This window comes from Chaetodon trifascialis, chromosome 1 (genome assembly GCF_039877785.1).
Source record: "Chaetodon trifascialis isolate fChaTrf1 chromosome 1, fChaTrf1.hap1, whole genome shotgun sequence".
Classification (NCBI taxonomy): domain Eukaryota; kingdom Metazoa; phylum Chordata; class Actinopteri; order Chaetodontiformes; family Chaetodontidae; genus Chaetodon; species Chaetodon trifascialis.
The window spans coordinates 30,946,035-30,972,475 of NC_092056.1; the positions used below are offsets into that span (position 1 = coordinate 30,946,035).

General features: G+C 39.1%; 1 protein-coding gene across 1 annotated transcript in view; it reads left to right on the forward strand.

The window, feature by feature from the left end:
* The first annotated feature begins 5,754 nt into the window (after positions 1-5,754).
* abhd17c (abhydrolase domain containing 17C, depalmitoylase) overlaps positions 5,755-26,441 on the forward strand; it is a 28,146-nt gene continuing 7,459 nt past the window's right edge. Inside the window, exons 1-2 of the mRNA XM_070968894.1 lie at positions 5,755-6,625; positions 20,819-20,998. Coding sequence (XP_070824995.1) covers positions 6,141-6,625; positions 20,819-20,998 — 665 coding nt within the window. The 5' untranslated portion in view covers positions 5,755-6,140. The remainder of the gene's footprint in view (positions 6,626-20,818; positions 20,999-26,441) is intronic.

The following is a 26,441-nucleotide window of genomic DNA, read 5'->3' on the forward strand; positions in this document are numbered from 1 at the left end:
GGGAAAAAGGGAGAGGAGACACACTGGGAGAGACAGGAAGGCAGGATCATAACATAATAATCACATACGTAATAGCATTTTCTCATCACCAATACTGCGAATAAAACCAGCAACCACCAGCAATAACTTGACTTTAGCATAAACTACTACAAATAACAACAACCAAATATATTCTACTCAAAATGAAAATGAAAGAATGAGCTCTTGACCTGAGCTTATATTGATAAACCGAACCCCTTTCAGACATGCACCCCTTTACTTTAATCTGATGGCAATTTAACGTGTTGGTCTCACGTCTTGATAAGATAATGGCTACTTTTACATTAAAGTCATGACAAAATTCTTTTTCAGTCAGACCTGGTAACATTTCCACTGCACTTTCAACAAAGCAGTCTGAACTGGAGATTAACATAAAGACTAAAGAAGCACAAGATAAACAGAGACAGAGAAAATTATTATCTTAACCATTATCTCTAATGCTCTGAGAAAATAAAGTCTCTGTAAAGCTCCATTAATTATGAAACGCTGTGGACGAGGCAATTTGAAGTTCTTGAGATTATGGACAAAAATTCTACTCAATTTCTCATTACAGCAAGATGGTTTTAATAAAGTTCCTTCCACATTATTGTTTTCCTCATCATTACTATAATACCAGTAGCATAAAAATCTAACTGAAGATAAATCAAGGCAAGAAGAAAAGCAACATTTTTAAAGGAATTTGCCTAATGTTAAACAATTTCATTTGGCCATTAGTGGAGGTGCAGGGTTAAGATTTATTCACAAAGGTGATTGGCAGCCTTGTCTGGGCTTCATGACGTTGGAATGCACCTACCTGTAGAGACAGGAACAGCGAGAACAGTTTATCATGATTTTTAAGTGTTTTTTAAAGTAATATTAATAATTTGCCTGGTTTCACTTTTTCTATTTTAAAATTTTTTCATCAGTTATTTCTTTTGTCTGACTGTTATGTTACGTGCGATAAATCAAGGCCTGAACCCAAGGATGCAGTCTCAAATCAGGGATTTATTTGAATACAAAGTACAACCAAAAATCACCACAACGGGAAACTCAAAATACAATAAACAGAAAAATCTCCACAAGGGAGAGGCAAGACTTAGACTCGCTTGCAAAAATAAAACACGCCCAATACAAAAACTGGCGGAACTTCAACTGGAAACGTATGCAAATAAACAGAAAAACCCCAAAAGGGAGAGACAAGACTTACAGTTGCTTGCAACAGAAAACGCCCTATACAAAAAACTGGCAGATGGCACAAATACGTTCAAATCACACACTATAAAGCTGGCTAGAAGTAGGCTAGAGAGCGAGAGACACGAGGGACCACGGCTGGACTGAGGAATAGTCTGGCACAGGAGTGAGTGTGATTGGAGCATATGAAGCCGGCTAATTGCCGATGAGCTGCAGGTGTGACTCGTGTGCCTCGCCCCCGAGCCGGCGGCCCCGCCTCTCCGCACCGAGCCTGCTGAAGCAGAGAGGAAAGAAGGCAGAAATTACCCAGATAGCAAAATACAGTGATTCAACATTGAATTTTGGTGAAATTGGTTATTTTTGGTTGAAGTTGAAAAATCTATGTTTATTCAATATTGAATTAGAGCTACCATTTCAACATTTGAAAAAATGTTGTTGAATCAGCATTGTATAGATGCTGGGTTTTCAATGTTGAAATGTCAACATTAAATAGACATGGTTTCAATGTATGGCATGCTGTGGCTGTGCACCTGTGCCCCCGCCCACGAGACTTGCTCTCTCCTGAGACCAAACCAGTTCCAACCAGTCAACAGTTGGCAGTGGTTGGCAGCTTTTAGTGGCTTTTATTATCTTCGAGTGACAAAAGAAGACAAACTGGTAAGTCCTAATGAGAACACAATGTATTTTCACCAGCATGTCAACTTTGTGAATTATTACCGTGAGGTTGTAGCTTATTAACGTCATTAGCATTAGCTAGCACTAGCATTCTAGATAACGCTAGCTAACGCTAGTGTGTCCGTGTGCAGAGGCTACGCTGAGGGTTCAGGGTTTCCCCCAGTGTATTATAAGCCTGGCGGGCCACCAGGCTTTACTTGCCCCCTGCCAGGCTAACGCTACGTTCCCATGCAATTTGCCTTTCATGAAGCATATTTAAAACCTACAGATGAAGGCTGAAAAGTGCTGTAATGGTCCTTTAATTAATAACATTGTTGCAATGTAGAATCAATGTAATTTCAATGCATTTATAAATGAATCAATATTGATTCTATGTTCAGATTAATTGACAATTCTACATTGTTTCAATGTTGAAAATGATGTAGTTGAATAAATATTGAATCAATGTTTAGACTGATTGAAAAATCAACATTATTTCAATGTTGATCATAACGAGCGCTTTCAATGTTACTTTCAATGTCTGACATCAATGTTGATTCAATTTTAAGCCATGACCATATCTCAATGTTGATTCAATGGATTTTTGCTTTCTGGGTAGTTAAAGTGCCAGAACAAAACCTGAGACCATGACATGTTATTTGCATTCCATTCCATTTTGCAATTTCTAACCTTGTTTTAAGGCGTTATAGATATAAAGCAGGTAGTGCGTGTGCCTCACAGCAAGAAGGTCGCAGGTTCGATTCCCGGGTCAGGCTTTTCTGTGTGAAGTTTGCATGTTCTTCCCATGCATGCGTGGACTCTCTCCGGGCACTCCGGCTTCCTCCCACAGACCAAAAACATGCTCATTAGGTTGATTGGTGACTCTAAATTGTCCGTAGGTGTGAGTGTGAGTGTGAATGGTTGTGTGTATGTGCCCTGCGATTGACTGGCGACCGGTCCAGGGTGTACCCCGCCTCTCGCCCGTTGACAGCCGAGATAGGCTCCGGCCCCCCTGCAACCCCGAAAGGGATAAGTGGCATAGAAAATGGATGGATGGATAATTACAATAATAAAATAACAAGTTAATGAATTATTTTTTTCTTTTCTCTTATGTTTTGGTGTGGAGTGCAGCACTACTTGGTTTTAACTGTGAGGAACCACAGTTGTGATGAACACCATAGACTGGGACTGGTTATACTGATGATAATAGTATGAATGAATGTGCAGATATTTTAGAAATATTTTTCACGCTTCTTTTTAAATATCAGTGCCAGTTCTCACCTCGTAACAAAGACGTGAAAGATCAGGGCTGACTTTTGCCATGTATTCATCATGACAGGGAAGGACTGACCCTTTACTGTAATCTTTACAAATCATTTTGGTTTCACCCACTCTAGCAGACTGAAAAAACTGTTCAGTTCCACATGTAAATGAATGCTCGGGTGATGAGGTGAATTTGACTGAACTTTCATGTTGGCAGGCTCATGATCCCATGTTGTCTTGTTTTCTTCTTATATTATATTATATTATATTATATTATATTATATTATATTATATTATATTGTATGTCTGGCTGGCTCAGAAACATGTCAAGTGTAAAGCTTTTCTGGTTTAGATAACATTTGGAATCGTGAGGCATAGGATAGGTATCAGACTCATCAATTTTCTACTTATGTTTGGAAAAACATAACTTTACTCTCTGTCCCAAATATCAGGCATATGGTGGAGAGCAAATGGTACTTTTTTCTGCTGCATTTGTATTGGAAGTGTGGCACAGACTCCATCTCTTGCAGTCTGTTATATTTGAACACATTAGACCATCTAGTAATGGTTTTCCTCCTCCGGGCTATGACAAATGCAGCCGACTCCTGTCTCCATATGGTTATTAGTGACTGTGCTGAAATGTGTGTATGGTGTCAATCCTCTTCCCCCTCTCAGGTGGCCTTGACGTGCATCAGCTATCTACGGAAACAAGCTTCTGCTGTTACTGAAATATACTAATGCCTTCCTGTGTTCTGCGTTGTGAGTGTACTGCCTGTCAGGCATTGTGGTTGTTGTGAAGCAAGCTTCCTAAAAGTTGAACTCATGTATTAATGTACATGAATGTTTTCTCAGTGACATACGTTAATGCTGCCAGAATTACAAGGGTTTTTCCTTTTTATCAGCATAACACTAATTGTTATATGGAGAATATCTGTAAAGCATTTACTCTCAATGTACTTTTGCAGTATATGCATAAGGCAAGCATTGTTAATGATTGCATTGAAAAGACAGACAGAATACCACTCTTAGTCAGAGGCTGAGGTTTTAAATTTAATTCAGACTTGAAAGTGTCTTCCTCTACACTCCACTCAATGCCCAGTGCCCTCTCAACTGGCAGGTTGTCCTAAGGTTTTTACCTCTGTCTCTCTTACCTTCCAGTATTGACATAAACACAGCTTTGCTATTACTTATCCACTTAGTCAATTCTTAGTCAATCAAAACCTTCCTTGGGCACAAACATCTTGGAGTTCCTTACACAGTGAATTAACTTCTTCCTCAGAGGACACAGATCTGAAACAGTCATCAACATAAAAATTTTTTTCGACAGTACTGCTTGCTTCAGCTGAATAATTATCCAAATTGTCCTCAGTGTCCTTGGTCAGAGCATAACTTGTGCAGCTAGAAGATGATGTGGCTCCAAACAAATGAACAGTCATCCTGTATTCAGCAATTGGCTTACTAACATCTCCTGGCACCATAAGAACGGCAACAAGTGTTTGTGCGCACATGCAACCTTGACATGTTGGAACTGCATTCCACATCTGAGTTTGGCTGCCTCTGAATTCTCATTGAAAGGCTCAATTTCATTTTTGGAATCATCTTTTTTCTCAGTCATTGTGGCTAAATTAATATTTCTCTTTGTACAGATAAATAATGCGACTGAACAGAAGTTGAATCAAGGTTGAACAGAATGTCGTTCTTAGCTCCTCATTCATAGCTTTGCTTCTTTTCCTTGTACAGCACAGAGTACAGTGACAAGAAAATGCTTGCATAATATTGTTTCTAACTTAAAGAAGCAGCATGATTCGTTATATCCACAATACTGCAGCAAAGCAATGTTGGAATGGATCAATGTTGGAAATAAAAGTGCAATATCCACAACCTACTGTATATGGAATGATCTGTTCCACAAAATTCCAAAAGCTTATGACATCATATTCAGGACATTTCAGTGCAAGCCACAGAAGTGATAACATTAATCACTGACAGTAAAAAATATTCCACGCAAATTTATTCACATTGGTGTTTATGAAATAGCATAAAGATCACCATAAAGACCATGTTGTAAAGATCACCTCTGTGTGATTACCAAACATCAGAGGAGTAGAATCGCTTGTTGACCAGCACAGAGAAATGGCTTCTGCTGTGAACAGCCAGGCTACAGCTCACGCAAGAATTGACCTATCATAGCACTAACTGCCTCCTGTCTGTATTATTTTCAGTAAAACACACATACTGTACTGTACACATCAATACTGACATAGGTTATAAATTGAGCATGGGAATAAATGCCAATAAATAAATAAGGTGAAAAACAATACCAGCCATGGCATATCTATCTATCTATCTATCTATCTATCTATCTATCTATCTATCTATCTATCTATCTATCTATCTATCTATCTATCTATCTATCTATCTATCTATCTATCTATCTGCAGAATTAAGGAAAAAACATGTAAATACATTACAAAACTAAAACTAGGGTCCAAAATGCAATCAATTTATCAAAATTAACAATGAATTAAATAAGCTGACATTGAAAAAACAAAACAAACAAACAAAAACCAAAACAACCACTAAACAAACAAAGCGAAAAGCCAAACCGGATATCCGGTTCTACCGGAAGACCGGCTTCTCTCCGTTTTAAAGAAATGGCCGTTCTCTCTCTTACATTGGACTAGCAACAAACCTTGATGCATAGCAAGTAATGTGATTGCAGGGTGGAAATGTCCCGCTAAGACTAGTCGTCGTACTGTTTTGTGCTGCAAAATAATATGAATTTAAAAGTACGTTTCAGTTCATCTCTAATCTACATGAGGTCTGAGATTTGTAGTTAGCTAAGATACCTGCCAGCCGGCTAGCGTGTTAGCTGCAGAGCCGAGAGTGCGAGCCACCTGTCATTGAATACTGCTCGTTAAAGTCTGCTAATGGGAAATAAATAGGACCTCAAAACAGAAGAGACCTGTATTTTTGGTTTGGTAGCAGTTAATTAACCGGTGTCCCGCGCCTAAATGCCCGAACAAGGTCCCAGGATGAATGGCTTTTCTCTTGGCGAACTGTGCTGGCTGTTCTGTTGTCCGCCCTGTCCCAGTCGCATCGCGGCCAAACTAGCTTTCCTCCCCCCGGAGCCCACGTACTCGGTGCACACCGATGCCAACGGGGTATCTAGCCTACATTTAACCGAACGGGCAGACTGGCAGTATTCCCAGCGAGAGCTCGATGCGGTGGAAGTTTTCAGCACCAGAAGCAGTCGGGGTAACCGCGTTGGATGCATGTTTGTGCGTTGTGCCCCGAACAGTCGGTACACGCTGCTGTTCTCCCACGGTAACGCCGTGGACCTGGGACAGATGTGTAGTTTTTACATCGGCCTCGGCTCCAGGATCAACTGCAATGTGTTTTCCTACGATTACTCAGGCTACGGAGTCAGCACTGGCAAGCCCTCTGAGAAGAACTTGTATGCGGACATCGAGGCGGCCTGGCAGGTCCTGAGGAACAAGTGAGTATGAACCGTCAGTGTGGTGGATCACGAAATTGTCCTCAGATCTTTGGTGTTCATGTCGTAAGATAGCTCTAATACATAAAGATATTGATGGAGATGTACACCAAAACTGAAAAAAGCTGTCTGTTCCTCATTTTTAATCTCTGACAGAGCCCATTAAACCATCTAAATACATGGTCCCCTCAGTCCTCCAAACATAAATCACGAATTATACATGGCTGCACTTAGAGGCTGTCACCTGTATGAAGGCAGCGGTAATGTGAAAAATTGTTTTAAAATGTTGACAATTCAGTATCAGTGACAGGAACTTCAAGAAGCACTGTTTCAGAGAAGTAACAGAGGTCACACAGCGAGCATAGTTTCTGTGTAGTACTGCCAGACCTACTTTTTGTGAAATTATTTCAGTAAATGTATTTTTATTTGCATATTGCAAATATGTTTTAATATGAACAAGCTGAACCATAAAACAAAGTGTAGAACCAACAATTACCCCATCCCAATTTGGGGCCTGCGTCCTTCGAAGTCAGAACACGTCGTTTAAGAAAATCTGACCACATGTCCACTCAGTTGTTGGGGTGGCAATGTTTGGGATTCTGATGATTCAACCTGATTCTGATTTGTGGTGTCACGATTCAATTCAAAAATGATCTTTGATTCAGAACGATTCTCAATTAAATACATAGAGAAGGCCACTGAGAGAAGTGTGCAGGGACAGAGGAATTATATTCACCAATTGGACATCCTTGCCCATTCTAGTGTAATTTTGAATAAAGGTAATAACCCATGGTGCAGAGCATCTGTTTTAGTATTAAGAGTGTAAAATCATTAACCCTTGTAAAGAAAAGTTATATGTTGATATGCCAAGAGCAGGGCAGCTGATGGCTGACATATAATGCCATTTAATTTTCACTTGGTGAAAGTGATGTTGTGAGCAGAGTTTCCAGCGGATGCTGGTCCACATGTCCTGATTTCAGTGTTGTGAATGATGTTGCCTTACATGTAAAAGCATGATTCCAATCTCTCCCACGCAGTGAAGCATACAGCTTATCAATGAAACACTGCTGACAGAATGGTACTTGTTATAGGCAGATGTCTAAATTGAGACCCACCTCAGCTCCACTCATGCTCCACCTCTGGCTCATTTTTGCATTAGTTGGGAGTTTGGTGGAATGAGGCACTGGCAAGGTGGTGACGGCCAGATTTTATTTGAATTTTCTTGTTCAGAGGCTGGGTTTTAAGCTTGCTTTGCTCTCTTATGTCACAGGAAAAAACGAATCCAATAGGGACTGCTTCTCCACCTGGGCGTCACCCTTGATGTGTGATTGACAGTCATTAGTGTTGACAGGAGATGACTTCTTGTGTTGGATACTGTGAAACATCAGGGATAGATGCTGATATTTTTAAGCACTGGCATCATGGGGCACCAAGCTCAAGCTTATATATGACTTATGACTTATATGACTTAAAACAGCCTTCATTAAGTCTTCATTGACACTTCAGTAAGTAAAGACATTAACAAAATTGCTTATTTGAACTGAAAACTCAAGTTCTTTGTAAACATTTGGTACATATATTCGATATCAACTCTCAGTTCAGAATCCCCTGTTTTGAGGAATACAGAACACAGACATCAGTCAGTATCAGTCATTCATCCTGTCCTCCTCCATCTGCTGATGTGAGTCACTGCCTGCAGGACTGCTGGCAGAGGGAGGAAGGCCTGGTTTGTCTCAGCCAGTTGCTAATTTTACAAGGAATAGCAAAATTTTAAGGTATGTGGCAAACAAAGCTAAACAGTTAAACTACATCCAGACAGCTTTTGTTTTTTTTCGCTAGGGTTTGAGCTGTGCTTGCGTAATACATAGAGTTGCTGATTGGGAGCTTATCAATACTACAGTCTTTAATAATTTACCTGTGGGGCCTGTTTAATACCTTGTTTTGGTTCTGTTCCTCTGCCTCATACACACTCTCTCTTGCTCCCTCCCACACCTCCACCCTCCAATAGCATTGTGCCTGAGTCATTCATGTCTGCAATAACAAAAAGCACCCACAGTGCATGCTTCTAACTTTAGCCTTCTTTGTCAAATTATGATTTGATTTGGTGTTTCATTATCCATTGGCAGTTTTAGTTGCTTTGCCCTTACATACTGGTAGCAAGGCAGCAACTGTTCACTGTTTTGGTACAAAGTTGAACTTAAAGCTGTGAATGAATCTGGATGTTTGTGGAACTGTGTAACGTGTTGGCGAAAGCTCAGAGTATCTCACTGAGTGATGCAGTCTTGTTTATTCATTCAAAGTCAGTGGTTATTCCAGACCTGCCAACCTGGAAGCATTTTGCCTAACAGGTATGCATTTTGATATCAAGAACGCTGTCATGATTTGTCACTCTAAACTATGCAAAATGCCTAGCCTTCTGAAAACCCAAAGAGGAAGCATTAGACCAATCATAGCACCAGAGTCATTCTGCTGCCTTCACCCAAATATCATGCTTGGCAAATGCATCATGTCCTTTCAAGAGACTGCAACATTGATTTTATCCCTCTTATTTCCACTCTCCTACTCTGGCTGGCTGGTTCCTCAGGAGAGGACAGTTCTTTACCTTTGCAAAGGTAAATGGATCAGGGGGATGTGGAAATTGTGAATTGAGTTGAGTTAACGCAGACATGCCAACCATGGGAACGTATTTAAAGTTCATTTGCTAGCTACCTTGCTTATTTACCAGGCATCAGCCACCAAGGAGCCACAAGTAATAATGTCTAGTTACAAATGCTTAGATTCCCAGATACTTTGGCTGCATTTACACGGGCCTGTATAATGTGTGCCTGCATAAGTGGTTTCAATTATTTCATTATACATTTCTGTAAATACTTGAAAATGAAAACATATGTTGCAATATACAAAATAGATTATTTCCATATGAATTAAATAATTGAATGTAATTCACTTGTGTGAGCACACATAATCATATATCATATAATGAGATATAATTCATTCAAGAAATAATGTTAAGCAAGTGTACAAAACAGTTTTCTTCAGTATAATATATATTGAATAACTTACTGATGATGATATGGCAGTGAGTGGGAGAATGACCATGAGCAAAGCAAAGTGATATGAAAGCAAGTGTACCAAGCGCTACACTGTCATTGTACTCAAAATATTTTCTCAAGGTTGGCAGTCGTGACTACATAGTGTGTGACACGCAGATGGTCAGTCCTTGTCAGGGGACACAGAGGAGACTGATTGACCACCTCTCAGTGTAGCGTGGACAGCAATGCAGAGCTGGCTGTCAGTGCTTCTCTGCTTTAAAGACAGGAAGCCTGGTGGAGCCTTTGAGAGAAAGTTACTGCGTGGGGACCTGTGTTGTAGCTGTAGTACAAAAAATATTGTAGAGTTCCTTTTTAATGATGGATGTAAAAGTGTTCATGGATTAAAGTCCATGATGCATCAATTGTTTTATATAAGAAATGACTTAAGTTCTGCTGAGTACATGTCCATATACTGTTTTTTTACAGTGTTTTTTTTATGGATTTCATGCTCATTGTTGACATTCTGACCCTATTTATACTTAATCACTTCATGCCTCTTAGCCAGATTGGTAGCTATCTGATCTCAAAAACTTTAACTGTAAATGCATCCAAGAAGCTTTTAAGGCAGATGGAAATCTTATCACTCCAAACATTCCCAGAGGTGGTTTGACACACATTCTAAACATTGAAAAGGTGTAAATGCATCCCTTCTTTGCAAGATACATCTTACACCCCTCCAGCAGTTTACAGTGTTTTCCCTAGGTTAACAACTTTTGGGACATGGATTGGTAGTGAACAGCTGCAGGAGAGCTGTGCTCTGGCCAGGACTAGCTTCCTAAAGAGAGGAGTGAAAGTAGTGTGAATGTAAGTCACGTAATGGATCTCACTCTGAGCTGAAATGAAGTGAGTGCACATAAATGATTTAAATAGCGTGTTTGAGATTGGATCTCTGAAACTGGTTTGTTCAGAAATTGACCACTACAGGGTTCTGGTCAAAGAACACAGTCATCAGTAGGACATGGTACCCTTTAGCGCATGTGTCAGATGCACCAGGTTTTCACTTAACCTTAGTAAGTGAAACCATCTGCAGCAATATAAGACACTCAGACCCAGGTGACGTAGTATGAAAGAAGCTGAAAGCCTGGCGTGTGTCATACAAATGCTAAAGGGTACCTTTATGCATCTGTATGAGACACAGAGGGAAATGACACCAGGCTTCCTGGCTGTAGCTGGGCTGACGTGTCATCATTTAACCTCTTGCTAATTTATTGGATTGGAAGCATTGAATTATAAAAGGTCAGAAAAATTGACAAATACCAATCACAATTTCCTGTCAAATCAAAAACCCATAGATCTTCAGTTTACAATGACACAAAATAGTAATTCTGTTTGTTAGTAAAGCTCAGACCAGAGACTGATAAATGACTTAAAATGGTTGATTCTTAATTAACTTTTTGTTATGCTTAATGCAAGATAATGTTTTTTTTGTTTTTTTTTTTTTCAAAGGACCACAATGTAGGGGATTTATGTAGTTTGCATACTGCTGAAAATTTGTTTCAAATGTATTAAAAGTCTGCAACAAAAATAGAATATGCTGCCTTTTCGGGTTACCTCTGTTTGCTCTTCTCTCAGACATTGCTGTTGGGTGAATAGCGTTTATTTTGATTGAATACTTCTTAAGTTAAAACAGATTTAATGAGAGACATCAGTGTTATTGTCCTATTGTTATTGTCACATTGATGTTATACTTTAGGCCAAAGACTGATCATTACTTAATTTGAAATTAAACAGGCTGCTAGATTTGTCAGTCTGAACGTGCCTCAGCTTAATGTTCCATTTGACAGATAGTCTAAATGCCACTGAAAGGAAACTGAAGTGTCTCTGCCCACCTAGCATTAAAATGAAACACTTCGTTGTTCTTTGACCCTGTGCAGAGCAACTTGCCCAAGCACAAAACAGTGTTGATCATTAGGCTCTCCTTGGGGGAGCTAAGCACCTGAGGAGGAGGTTTATGTTTATTCAATATCTTTTTAATTACATTTTGTGGAAAATCATTAAGATTATGGCCTTAAACAGCAATTTTGTTTCATAGTGATAGTCCTATTGCTCAGCCTTCAGGGGCACTACTGAACTGGAGCAGCTAGAAAGACTTTGAAGATAAAGATTTGTTTGCTCAAAGATCAGCTGGCCATACATTTCGATAATTGCTAAATGAGTTTATTGTACTTGTTATTCCTCTTTGAAATTGCATTTCCCCCTTAAGGCTTCAAAGCACTGGTTCTCAAACTTTTCTGTCAAGCCACCCTTCGGAGGCTGAAAAAGTTCACAAACCCCACCATTCATGTCAATAATTAACAGTGTTAGGTGAAACAACTAATAATGTTGAATCCAAAACAAATTTTAGTAAAATAAAGGTTCGCACAATAGGATGAGCAAAATTTTGTTCATTTTCCTGACAGAAATCATATTCACTCCACCTGGTTTAATTCCATATTTTTCCCCAGGTCATCCTGACCCTGCTGTGGCTCTATCTGTTCCCCCATCCATCCTTGTGTTGTAATGTGCAGTCGTGCCCCCATACCCTCTACAATTTCTTCATGACCACTGTTTACCTGTTCACAGAATTTCACCGTAGGGCTGAAAGAAATTTGAATTTGTGTTGCAATCATGAAATAAGGGAGTGTATCTTAAAATGACTTGCAGAAGTTGATTTACATACAATAGTTCTGTTTTTCAAATCACTAACTGCTAATAGTTCATCGTATATTGTTTTTTTTTTTCATGCAAATAGTTATCACTTGTTAGTGCTCCATTGGTTTTGTCTTGGGTGCCCTACATTTTGGCCGCAATGGTCCCAAAAACCCCCTCTGCTGCTTGCCTTGTTGGTATGTGTTGCTGTTGTTGCTGCATGTTAAATGTACTGGACAGATATGTCACATGGTACACTGACTGATGTAATTATATAGTGTACTTGGGGTTCTCTGCCAACTCCTTCTGGGAGCCTATAAACACATCTGTTTTTTAAATCTTTTTTTGTTTCTTAAGGTATGTTCCCTTACATTGCCAACAGAATGAAAGGAGGCTGAAATGCCATGATACAATATTACCACCATAGAAAACAGAAATCCTGTGATCAAAAGTTTAGGTCATATGACCCACCCCTGCCCTCAGTTAGCACAGGCTTTCCAGTTTCAGTGTCAGAGTCAACATTTATGCCATGTAAAATTCAAGATTTTTATTAAATGTAAAACAGGTTGTTAGTATTATATTGCGGAGTACAGTAGACGTGAGGGTTTGAAATTACTGTTACATGTATACACAAAGTATGAATCCAAAATGGTGGCTCGTAAAAAATATGAAGTGAATGGTAGAAAAAGTACATTTCCAACAATAGTGGGGGCTTACCTGAGTATGATCTGCTTCAGTCCATTACTGTTCTCACTAGACATGCTGCCACTTGGAGACATCTTTTGAGAGCACAATGCATGTTTCCATAGTTATGCAGATGACACACAACTGTACATCTCTGCCGAACCAAGATATGCTGCAGACCACACACTCCGTTCCTAACTGTCTTTTGGCAATTGATTAATGGATGAGCAATCATTTCTAGAAGTTAAATGAGAACAAACAAAATTGCATTTCCAGCTGCTATTTACCTTGTTTTCATGAATGATACTGAGAATCCAAATAATTCCAGCTCTTGACGAGCATCCCGTAGAGCATCTTTGACACAGTATGTGAGGCTTGTTCTTTCTTCTAATTTGGGAGCAATGATGAGCTGTTGGCTGTGTTTTTTTTAGGAATTGTATTTTCAGGCAGGGTTGTTAAAAATCAATTGCACTGGGCTTCACGTCTCAGAGTATGGATGTTGTTTTCATCCTTCATAACGTTACCTCTGGCAATCCACATGAATGCCCCAGGCGTTGGTGTGGGCCTTCCCACCACAGAGGCCTATTTACTCATCCTAATCAAAAGTGATTTGTACTGCTGGTTGTCACTTATCTTCTAAAGCCCTTTCATATAACACCCCACGAGGCTTTGTTGAAGTAGCATGATCCAAGCTGCATAACACCGCTCTTTTTTTTATCAGTGCTTATCAGAAAACAAGTGACGTTATGTCTGCTGAGTTCTCACCTAAAATAACTTGGCTCTTTATTTCATCTTTGTTGAAAAGGCTCTTGTGTTTCCTGTGTCCTCCTGGAGAGACAGGCCTACCACCCTGTTCCTGTTCAGCTACACTTGGGCTTTTTCTATCAATCTCAACAAAATGTTGTTTACTGAAAAACAAAGGACCTGCCAAAACATTCAGAGTTGAGCTCCTGTTTGTTTCTGTTTTTGGAACGTGATTGGTGAGAGTTGCCTGTTTTGAGACAGGGCTCAAAAACAAACATTTTTAGGATAAAGGAAACGTTTCTGTCTGTAACATCAGGACTGTTTGGCAGAGGGGATTATTCCACAAAATGCATGTGATCCATTGCCTTAAGGACTTGCCACCTCTTTAGTTTCAAATGCACTGTATCTCCTGTGCATGTACGTACCTATTCCAATAACACACTGTGACCTGTAAGCTGCATTTTGAACATGAGAAAACTTAATACTGTACTGCTGTTTTCATTTTACCTTGGCACTAACTTCAAGGTTTTCATGCCAGAGGTTTCCATGGAATTTCAACTCAGTATGTTTGAACAGGCAATTTCATACTGACCTGAGTTTGCATATGAAGATATTGTTCTGTCTCTTTCTGTCTTTTCTCTGTATGTCTGTTTTTTGGAAGTAGCTTTCCATTCACAGTCTCAGTTGTTTGGACTGTCAAGTCACTAAAATGAAAACAATAAACTTTACCAATTTTCTCTTTCACTTAATTCCAAATGATGCTATGCCATTACCCTAAAGAAAAAAAGGCCAAACTGGTTTGCTTCCTGGACTGTTTAACCAGCTCCATAGATTCTGTTTTTATGCTGAAAAGAAGTGGGGATCCTTCTAGCTCCTAATTTGAAGTTACAGCCCTGTTAAAGCTTTACACAAGGTCATTTGGCCTTCCTCTCTCACAGAACGACTGACTGTAGTGTCATGCCATTTGTTTGAGACAAGCACAAGAACAACATCAGTATTAAATTGATTCAATAATAAAATATCTGTTATTCTGACCACAGTGTTTCCTCTAGGATTTTTTTTAGCAGCAGGGGCAGGCTCTCCGGGGAGCTGTGGTGGCTCATCTGAAAATGCAGTCAGTAGTTACATCATGGCGTGTAGATATTAGCTTAATGCTATCAATAAGTTTACTCACGTTAGCGACACTGAGTTGGCACCGGGACCAAATAACTTGAGCTATCGATATGTTACGTAACGTAAGCTGGGCATCAGTAGTTTGCGAATGTCTATTTAACTTGTTAAATCTATTATGAGTTATCTTAAGCTAACAAGTCTACCTTTTCTCCGTTAAGTCGCTGCCCTATTTTCCAAGATGACACCCCTCTGACTCTCTGACCTGTCACTTTCAAGGCCGCGCTCTCGCGAGTATAACGTGGGATTCTGTGGTCATGCGGCGGTGGTGTATTTGCGACAATAAGAAAAAAAAAAAGAAAAGAAATTTGAAGGTGCGGCGGCTAGGATTTAGGAATGGCGGCCCACCACTCCTAAATGAATGTAGAGGAAACACTGAACCATGAACTGAAGGTGTACCCTGTTCAAACATACAAATTTAAACACTGTCATTTATTGTGAGATGAACCTTGAACTGCGAGGGAAGTTGAAATAGGTTCAACTTTACGCTAGCAATGGATATTAGGTAGTAATACATTAATTTATTACTAATTGGACATACACCTGATTTGTCTTTTTTTTTTCTCTATTAGATATTAATAGATATTATATTTTCTCAAAGTATCTATGGATATGAACATGTGCACATGTAGGCAAAAATGTGGTGTCGCATGACCAAGACGGCATTCTAAAAAGACTGTGTTGGCCGGAATATTTTTTGTTACTATCAGATATTCTATTGAATAGTAGGCGGTGTTTTTGAATCTGCTGGTAAAATGTGTAAAAGTGCTTAGTTAGCCTCATTTAATCTCCCGGCTCGTGAAATGTGTTTTGCCACCACATAGGAAATCAACATCTTCACTGCAGAAAAAGTCCAGGATCATCCGTCACAAAACAAAACAAACAAATATTAGGTGTAGTTGGGAGATTTGCGAATAAAGGTGTCATTCTCTCAAACACGTGTAATATTTTGATTTGGTTGTTGGTCAGATCATTAGTCCAACAACAGTTCAGGCTGGGAACAGAGTTTTGGGTTAGGGTTTGGTTCCAGGGCATTGTGGATGCAGGACATTTGGTTTCTGAAACCTGACCTGTGCAGGCCTCTCTATGGTACATTTTTTAAGTCGTTTTAAAATGTTTACAATATTTTTATTTTTTCACATAGGATGATTACTCCTGTCAAGTTATACGTTTGATGTAGGTATACTCTGTTTTGGATGTATATAGCATGGGACGCAGACAGAAGCCCATAGTTATCACTTCACTTGACTATGTAAGAAAAACTGAATGAAAAAATAACAAATTTTTTTTTTTCCCCCATTTTTGGGAATGAACCACTTTTGTTGTGTATATGGTGATAATGTGGGAAAAAAAACCTGCCAAATTGAGTATGTAGATTACCAGCTCAGCACAAATACAACAGCTGCACTCAGGCTTATGAGAGGCAAGAGAGAATCCTTATGTGTGAGCGAGGCCAGCTGTACATCTGCATGAACAGTGTTTAAATCTGGCTCTGGATCAGCCTGTGAGCACCTTAACCACAACCAACTTTCTCTGTTTTGGAATAAATAGCGGACACTTGGCTTTGCATAATATTGTTTTAGCCCTGTCCATTCAGGGCCAATAATAATAATTGAAGGTGCTCAGTCTCTTCAGCTGGTCAAAATGAGCTTAATCTGTATAGTGTTTGCCCTGAGCCTCCTTCAAAAAACATGTTATATATGATATTATCGAGTTATATTAATTGTATAATGATAGTATATTTATTGTAATTTCACATAATAGTACACTATCACCTACAACTTATATATAGTATAATATTAATTCCAGGTGTGCCTTCATTAAATCCTCATGCAAGAAAAATGGTCTGCAACAGTAATTTGTCTCTTAATTTGTGAATGCTAACTCAATCATAACCATTCATGCATAACAATGGCTTCAACTTTTCAGAAGAACCTCTGGCCTAAAGGATCCTTTGATCAGACCTAGGGGACCTTTTATGTATTCTAAATACATAAAAACAATACCTTTTTTTTTTTTTTTTTCAGTGATAATGAAAATAACATAAAATACTAGACTAACACATTCTTTGGAGTGGTCCCTGAATGCAGCACACGTAGCGTCTGATATCATGTCAATGCATCATGGCACCTGATGGAAAAGGCTAATCTTGAGCATCATTACAGCTCTGAAAACATGCTGAACTGGATGCAGTTGAAAGGACAAATGTGCTAAGATAAAGTTCCCACTTTTCAGCAGAGTTTGGGTACCCACAAAGCAGCTTTTCACAAGACGACATTCTAACAAAGCTGTCCCCCAAAGTGAACGCCCCTCCTCTCCCCCCTTGCAACTGTATAATAAGATTCTCAGATACTGCCCGATCACCAGTTGTTGTTATGTGAGATAAAGGCCTGAATCAAGATTTCGATTGTGCACCCTTACTGGCTTAACTACTACATTCTCATATATAAATAACATGTTTGTAATAATTGTAGTGGTGTCATAAGACTATGAAGTCTTTCATACCACAACTGCCACTGACTCACCATCTAATTGATGCCAGATTTTGATGCCCAGTTATGGCTATAATCATCCACAAAGTTGTGTAGTAAGTCACTAGTCCTAACAGTTTGCTGTAAATGTGTAAATGCAAGATGCATAAAAGTCCAGTGTTTTGTTAGTCATTTGGAAGCAAGGAGGTACTTGGCCCATTCATGTCTGGAGTCATAAGCTGTGATCAGACTGCTTAGTTCAGTTGCTGCTTATCAGTGGCAGAATTTGTCTATGCCAACAGATTAGTCACACCCAAGCTGTTATCTGAAGAGCTCTTATGATGGAATCACTTCATAGGATGCATGCAGCCCAGAACCTCTTGTCCAAATCCTTTGTCATGGTTGTCTGTAAGCAAGGGTCGATTCTCTCATGCATGTGTGTTGTGGCAGAGGGCTGCTGGATGTTTCTGCTTGGCCTCTCTCTCTGCATTCCCAGCACCGTCAGGAGATGGGATGGTTTGCTTATAGCTTCCTTCCCACATTGTAAGTTCTGGCAAGGGAGCATGCCATCCCAGTTCTCCATCTCTCCCTGACAGGCCTGTTTTCTGTCAGCACTGCCTTTCACCCAGCAGTATTTCAGAGGAGTAGCTGGTAAAAGCCCCCCCACTATCCGGTCTTATATCAAACAGTTCTCTAGTGTCCACCACCCAGTGCACACCTGATACCAGGCATCCCCTTGGTCTCGATAAGATTTTTCGACATGCTCTCAAAAGAATTCAGATGTAGTCTCCTTCCACGATTTGATTCAGTATGTTGGTGCTAAACCCTCACCACAGATCTACAAATATCCAGATAGAATATGAGTATGGTCAGTGGCATGTCTTCTAATAGAGCATGGACTGCTACACCAGTTCAGTTGAAATCTACAGAACTTTCCTTGTCAACATGTGGTTTTTACTGAGCAATGGATGTATATGATTGATAAATGCACACTAAACATGTAATGGTTTTATTAGCTTTTATATTCATAAATAGTGCAGTTGTCTTTGACAAAATAATCTTAATCAAGGTCCAAATTAAGAAGTGATGACATTTTATATCCAAAAGGTCAACTTCACTGTGACAAAATGTTCTGCAGAAACACTTTTCCCGCCATTCTCACCATTAGCCAGCATGGTGCTGGCATAACTCAGGAACAGAAGGGCACATTGGTTCACATTTGGTCACATACTGAATTGGTGACACCGCCCTTGGGTGTCCATCCTGAAACTGCTGATTGTATAGATCTTCTGTTCTGGCGCATCTTTGCAGGTGGAACCCTTGTGAACTTTGATTCTGCATTACATCCATCAATCTACATACTGTGTGGCCGGCATACTGCTAGGTGCACCAGACTGGGACCTCTGTACCATGACAATTAGGCATGAATACATGAATCATTATAGCCCAATACACTCAGTTAGTGCTTTTTAAAGTCTGCCAAGGATCGGTCGAGTTTGAGTACATGCTCACCCTATTGACCAAGCTGGCCTCTGTCTACTCTCCCTCTCTGTTGTCTTGGATGAGACGAACACATTACTTTGAGGTATCACGAAAAATTTGCCTCTAAGGCCTTGGCTTGCTTCGGACGAGTTGCTTGTCTCATTGTCTAATCGTGTGTGTTCCATGTTCAACAGTTTATATAATTTCCCAAAAAATAGTCAGGCTGACTTCCCATCACTTTTCTGTGTAGCAAGTGTGCGGCACAATGAAAGCAGTCGAAGCGAGACTGACCAAAACTGCACACGGTGTCCCCATTGTGCAGTTTTATCCTATCACATGAATGACCAAAAAAAAAAAAGTCTAGAGAGAGAGTCTATGTGATGGCTGTCTTAAACATTTCACACCAATCTTTCCCTTTCCTTCCACATTTCTGCGGCTTGCTATAGTACAGACCTGGAGACAGCCAAAGATGCTGTGATAGAGCTCTTGATATGTCATCTGTGCTCAGGCATACATAGCCTCTATCAATATCGACAGATATTGGCCTTTTATTAAAAATACGATATCTGCCAGTGAGTGCTGTCCACATCACAGACATAAATTAAACAATGCGTACTGTGTGCCAATATCATAATCATAAAAACACTTCACTGAGTAAAGTATTGCATTAATTATGTGAGGTGAAGATTCAACCCAAATTGAGTATAATATAACATTCAGATCAGATTCCAAACAAGTACGCAGTAGTATTGTTTGCTCTGTTACGTAATTCAGTGGGCAGCCCACCCACTACTTTCTGTGCTAGCTGTGCTCTGTTATTAGGTTCTCCCAAGGTCTGGTTGCTGTATTAGATGATGTGCACCTTCCAAAGTCACCAGTAAATGAGTGTCAAGCGCATGGGTCAGTTAGAGAAGAATTGAAAAAATTCTCAATATAATGATGAAATATAAGCCTTTAAAAGTTGGCAACAGTTGTACACAGAATCACAATACAATGAAAACTGTACACCTCTTTAGTGGTAAAAAATATCCAAATGATAGAACTGATAATAGGCAAAGTGTATTACACATAGGACAGTTGTTGATTACCCTAAAATAATTTTTAGCAAAGTATAAAATCATATGGATGAAAAATTGGGCAATGAAGAAAGAAAGTATGTAAGAAAGTGCTATAACTGTTTGTTTCACCAGGACTGTCACTGACAAAATAATAGCATATGCAGTAGTAGTTATAGTATATCACTGTAATTGTTTATTCATTGTATCAAGTGCGTCTTTAGAAAACCAGAGGAAATTTACTGTAGCTCACATTTGATGATAATAGCTACATCACCATGGTAAATTATTCTCAGAAATGGCCATTATGTTGAAAACAGGTATTATAATTTGTGAGAACTGACAAACTACAGTTTGACAATTTTAAGCTGAAGATAGCGGATAGCATCTAAAATATCCTGTTGACAGCTGTGTTCCTGCTCAGTTCTGAATGGCCCAGAGATCCTAATTAAGATGATTAAAGGTGCAATGTGTAAAATATGGCCATAATTCTAGTTTTAAAACATTCAAGAAATAAAGGAACATTATCAATAGAATGCGAAGAAGTAACAGTTCTGATTGTATGTCAAAGACGTGTATGCACTGTCCTGCAGAGATGTCCACTGAAGTTAGCATGCTAGCCAGCTATCCCTGGCCCGTCCTGTCCTGTCTTCACATAATTTATTTTGTTTTACGGCTCTTAGATTTTTTCCTTAGCTGTTTCAAACAGAAAAATACAGCTGTACACCATCTTGATTCAAGTTGCTCTCTTTAATTGAAGCTGGGCTTAAATGGGGCTATAAAAAAAACTACCCACAGAGTCAGCTGAAACTAGAGAAACTAGAGATCTATGACCTCTTTAACATGACTCTCTCTGTGTGCATTGTACAGGTATGGTGTAACACCTGAGAACATCATCCTTTACGGTCAGAGCATCGGCACTGTGCCTACCATTGACCTGGCTGCTCGTTATGAATGTGCTGCTGTCATCCTACACTCTCCACTCATGTCAGGGCTAAGAGTGGCCTTCCCTGATACACGAAAGACCTACTGCTTTGATGCCTTCCCCAGGTGAGTTATACACACAAACACACACAAAGCATTTTAATGTACACACCACAGCAATGGTTACATGGGCAACTAACAACCATATTTCATAATTAATTTGCTACTGTTTGCAACCAGACAGAAATGCATCCCTTTCTCAGTATGAGACCTGACCGAATGTCTTAAATTTGGCACCCGTTTTAGTCTTAAGTATGTTAGTCCTTTGACAAAAATGCACGTCAATTTTAGTCAAATTTTTGAGATTTGATTTTGGTTAGTTATAGTCATTCATCACTTTTCAGTCATAGACATTGTAGTCTGCTTTTCCTCGGTGGCGTTTTAGTTTGATAGATGATAAAATCTTAAGCATGTGACAAATTATAGCCTTTACTGTGGCTGTGATAACATGCAGCAACACACATCAATTTCTCTGTTGTTGACTGCAAGAGCCAACACAAAAGTCTTTATCTACTCCAAGCATCTGAGGAAGTGAAGGCTCAGTGGATTAACTTGATTGAAATGTCCCCAAAGCAACAACAGGGAAGACCTTCGGCTATATGTGTGTGCCAATTTACTTTAAGGCTTCCACTTTAAGGGCCAATGCAAAGCAGGGTTGATACCGACCTCAAACTTAAAACCTCTATGTTTTGCCATTTTTATGTTGCTTTACTGTTTTTGTTTTGCTTGTTAGCCTGTTGAATCTGGACTTAACATGTTGTGTGGCTAATGTTGCTAGTAGCATCTATTGTAGACTGACATGCTGGAGCAATGTTGGAGTATTAATTTTGAAGAACAGTCATTCTGCTGTTCATGCTCAGCTAGCATTGCCATCTCTGCCTGTGCTGTCCACTGCAGAGCAGCTAATCATTCAGAAGCTGGATTCACTCTCTCTATTGAATACTGTCCATTGTCTGGTTTTAGATTAATAGGAGCAGCTAAAACATCGTTATGATTTATTTAGCAAACATATAGAGGAAGATTGTTGACTGTCAATATTAATCCACCAATTCTTGAAACTTTGGCAAAAACATGTCCCACTAAGTGCTAATTCTGTCGGAAATTAATAACATTTTCATGCATAAAAAAGTAAGGTTATAATCAGGGGGTCCCTTGCACATATGTAAGGTTCTTTTATAGGCTTATTTTTAATTTTTATTAATTTAATGATTATATGCTGGCCCATTGCCTACAAAATCAGTTGTCCTCGGATAGGAGATAATCATTTCAACTTGATTAAAAAAAGAAAAAGTAAGAATTGAATTGAATAATATTTTCAAACCTTCAGCTCTACTGCATGCTTCCAGATCCCTCAAGCTCCTGTAAGTTTGCTGTTTTCTCTTAAACTTGTTCATATTTTTGGACACTGCTACTGTCACAACCATGTCAACACTGTTTCTTTTGTAAAAAAAAATATTAGAACAGATTATGACATGAATGTATACTCATGGTCTGAGGTCTGAAGTATCCAGCAACAGAGGGGAAACAAGATGGCTATCTATCATGTGAAAGAGTAGGTTTTTGTCACCACTGTCAGACGTCACCACCATCAGGTTTTCTGTCTTACGGTGGTGACGTACAGTCAGGCAGTGGTGACAAAAACCTCCAAATGGTCCTCAACGGAGCCTAGAATATAATTGTTGATCACAATAAATACCAGTATGACCTGTGTCATTAACCTCTTTTATATTTTTATTTATTTAATTCCCTGTATATTTCTTCCATTATCATCCATCCAGTGAGGTGTGCCTTCCCTCTCTCTCAATTCACTATTAAGCCATGTTCATTTGGCTTACATCATTTGGGATGCACATAGTGCACCTACTACCTACCTATATACAGTGGCATTGCTAGGGTCTCTTGGGGCTCCAAGCAAAAAATCCCTGGGGCCCCCAGCCAACCCGTGCACACTGCAAAAAAATTGGTTTTTGTGCACATAAATGCACAATTTCTGGGATACTTGAGATGAATACTGAAAAAATAGATTAGTAGTTGTCAAAGTGAGGTCCAGGGACCAACAGAGGTCAATGAAAGCCCAGGCCTTTCAATAATCGTTGTTGTAAATAAGTGGCTGGGGCCCCCCTAGTGGCTGGGAGCTCCAAGCAACTGCCTGGCTTGCCTGTCTGCAAGCCCTGCCCCTGCCTGTATAGCACATAGTATACAATATTCCTTGTAGGCTATGCATCTCCAATGACTAAAGCCAAATGAAAATGGCATGACAACATTTAACCAAATCCAACATTCACAACATTCCCCCCAATTTCATAGTCATGTGATGATATGGGGATGGGGTTCTTTTAAAAATGATATTGCTTAATTATACCTTAGGCCTATATTCCTTGAAAAATGTTATCACAGTGCTCAGGATTGTTATTTTTTGGACCAAATAGTTAACTGAAGTTGTTAAGCAAGAACCCATTGACTTGAGTGGTATAAATTTTGGAATCGTATGTTGTAATGAGGCCACTGTCACCACCGTCAGTTCTAAAGTCACCACCGTCAGAGGGAGTCTTATTTGTTTTAAATGAATATACTTACAACATGTTTCTTCAGTGCTGTTGAGTTATTAAAGTGATAATCTCTTTTAATAAAAAAAAATATGTTTGTTAAATAAAAAAAATTACCTTTTCTATTTAGGCTTAAAGTAAATGTTCTATGACATTAGATCTTTTAAATCATTCACATGTACTCAAGGAGTACATGTGAAGCAGTATAAAAAATGAACAAAAGTGAATATTCAACATTTAACAGCATATATGTGTACTAAGAATCCCAGATTATGATTTAAAAACTCTAAATACAAATCATTATTTATTTAATTATAATTAATTATATAATTTATTATGTTTTTATTTTACAAATAAATAAAAATTAATTTGCTTTTTATTGTGTCTGACAGTGTTGACAAAGTATTAACTGAAAAAAAACGCCTATTTTATGAAAAAAAAAATCAATCAATAAATAAAATACATTATGAGGAGGTTGCACCAGTACATTGCTGAACAGCCAAGACCTTGGTCTATAATGATATACCTTCAGATTTTGTAATTTAAGTAACTTTTTATTTTCAAAATTAAAACCTGTTTTATCCAAATTCTGTAACTACTCTTTCGTTGTGATAGCAACACATAGAGAGAGCCGACTGAAAGTAAACATTACCTCCACAGCACTTGATAAAGTTGCATTAGCTTGCCTTCTTATAAATGTCAGTGTGGTATCTGCATATTTTTCGTGGTTGATTGACCGTTCTTGTCTAATGCTCAGAGGATTGTAGATCAATAACTGGTAATGTCAAATAACAGTTGTTACGAGTTGACCGATGGTGGATTTTTAAAGGCCAATATAACAGTTGGTGAGAAGGAGAAAGCCGATAGACAATTAATCAGCCGGCATCAATGGGTGATGCACTTTTCTGTGGCATATAACTGGTCAGGATTACTTCTGTTGTCCACCCTGTTAAATTGTTAAATACGCAGCTCACAGGAGAAATGGGTGAGCCTCCTGAGCTCGAGATGAGACGCTGCTGAGCTGCGCTGCTCACGCGAGCAGTGTGGCAGCTCTAACCTGTTAACACGGGTGCCAAAATAAAACCGTCAGGTTCCGCAAAACCCACGTGCTGCAGACACGTCCGGAGGTTTCCGGCCCTACTCTTACTGTAAATTCGTAAACACTGTGTGATATTGTGAGACAAGGCATGGAAGACTATTAAGAATACTGTGGTCGTGAATGAATGTTACTGTTGTAGAAATGCCCCCCATTTGCAGCAAAACGCCCCCCTCTCAGCTATGTTGCGCCCCCCAATGTTCTCTGAACACCCACTGGGGAGCGATACCGCCCCTGTTGAGAAACCCTGATCTATACATTCAGTCAAATGACAAGCAGTCAACATCACAAAATAGCCCACAAGACAGTAGCACTGATGCAGAATCACTGAACAGAAGCTGAAGTCTCCTGTAGCTGACAAGTCACTGTCATCATTATTGCACCTGTGCAAAGAATACAGACCAACACATGATCGTCTTCACATAGATGTTACAACAGCTTGGATCATTTGATAGCAAAGCATAAAGCTTAGTTCTGTTATTCCCATGTTTCTCAATTTTCTTTCTTAATTTGCAAGAGGTTATTTTTGCTTGCATGATTAATTTCTCCTTTCTTGTTGCACAGGGGTCTAATGGATTTTGAACAATTTTGTCATTTATTTACATTCTTCCTAAGCCACCATGCTACCATGCTGTGGCTCAGCACAGTGGCACAAGTGTGCCGCTTTTTACTTATTTTGGAATTGTTACTTTATTCATATGCATGTCTGACTTGCATATAAGTGTGTGAGAAAGATTTATTGTGACAGGAAAATGGGCTTCTGTGATAGTGTTAAGTCAAATAGCTCTTATAGACAGCACCATGTTCAAAAGGCTTATGGTTTGTTTTTTTCATTGATGACTAAAAGAGTAATTTGTAACTTGCAGTTATTGAATTTACAGCCCACATATGAAAAAGTAATGACTTTTAGTATGCAGAGGGTTCAGTGGAACTGCTGTTCAATTAAATTCATCTTGCTCCAGGTGGTCTGTCTTATCGCTCCTGCATAGGAGTCAGCAAAGACAGCACGCTGTTACTGCATATCAAGTGTTGTCAAAGTAGCATATTCTGGTGGATTGATCATTGGAATCGGTTACAACAGTTAAACATCAGTAAAATTATTGATAATAAAACTGTAGACGTCAGGAAACCTAATGTAGCATGTTTTAGCAGTGTCATATGCCACTTTCTTTGGAGAAAAGCAGCATTTAGCACACATCTATATGGTTCAGTTGCTCATGGTGCTGTGAATTAGGAAGCGTTTGTGTTTTAACACCATGATTTGAGGTGTTTTACAGCTGGAGAGCTTTTTTTTTACATTGCAGCCTGTTTTGTGGCTGCCAGCTTTAGAGCTTTTGCTAAATACTGGGAAAACTGAAAGTGTTGTCTTCATTAGTCACTTGGACACAAAAACACGGAAGAATAGTATCCATAATTAGAAAATAAGTGACTGGAGACATTGAAATCTTTTTGGACATGTGGCCTTGCACCAGTTGGAAACTCTGTGCACAACGTCTCTTTGATTGACTGAAAATGTCATGCTGGTCAAGCTGATACGAGCGAATAATTCAACAACAGACACGTATATGCTGAAATAATATACAAGTGGTATGTCTCATCTTTGTATTCCAAAGGTTTGAACCTACATGTGTTTGTAAGAGAAGCAACAATCAAATGTCCTTACAGTGTGATCATTTTTGTAATAGGGGAAAAATGCAGCTGTCCTACAGTGATGATTCTCTCATAATTTGGTAGACATTAATCAAACTGAAAACATGATTGATATCCATTTTCTGTCACGTAAACATGTATTTCCAAAAATATGAATTACCGTTTTAAAGCTGTTGAACAGTAAAACAGTATATGTAGCATTTCTCTAATTAGTAAT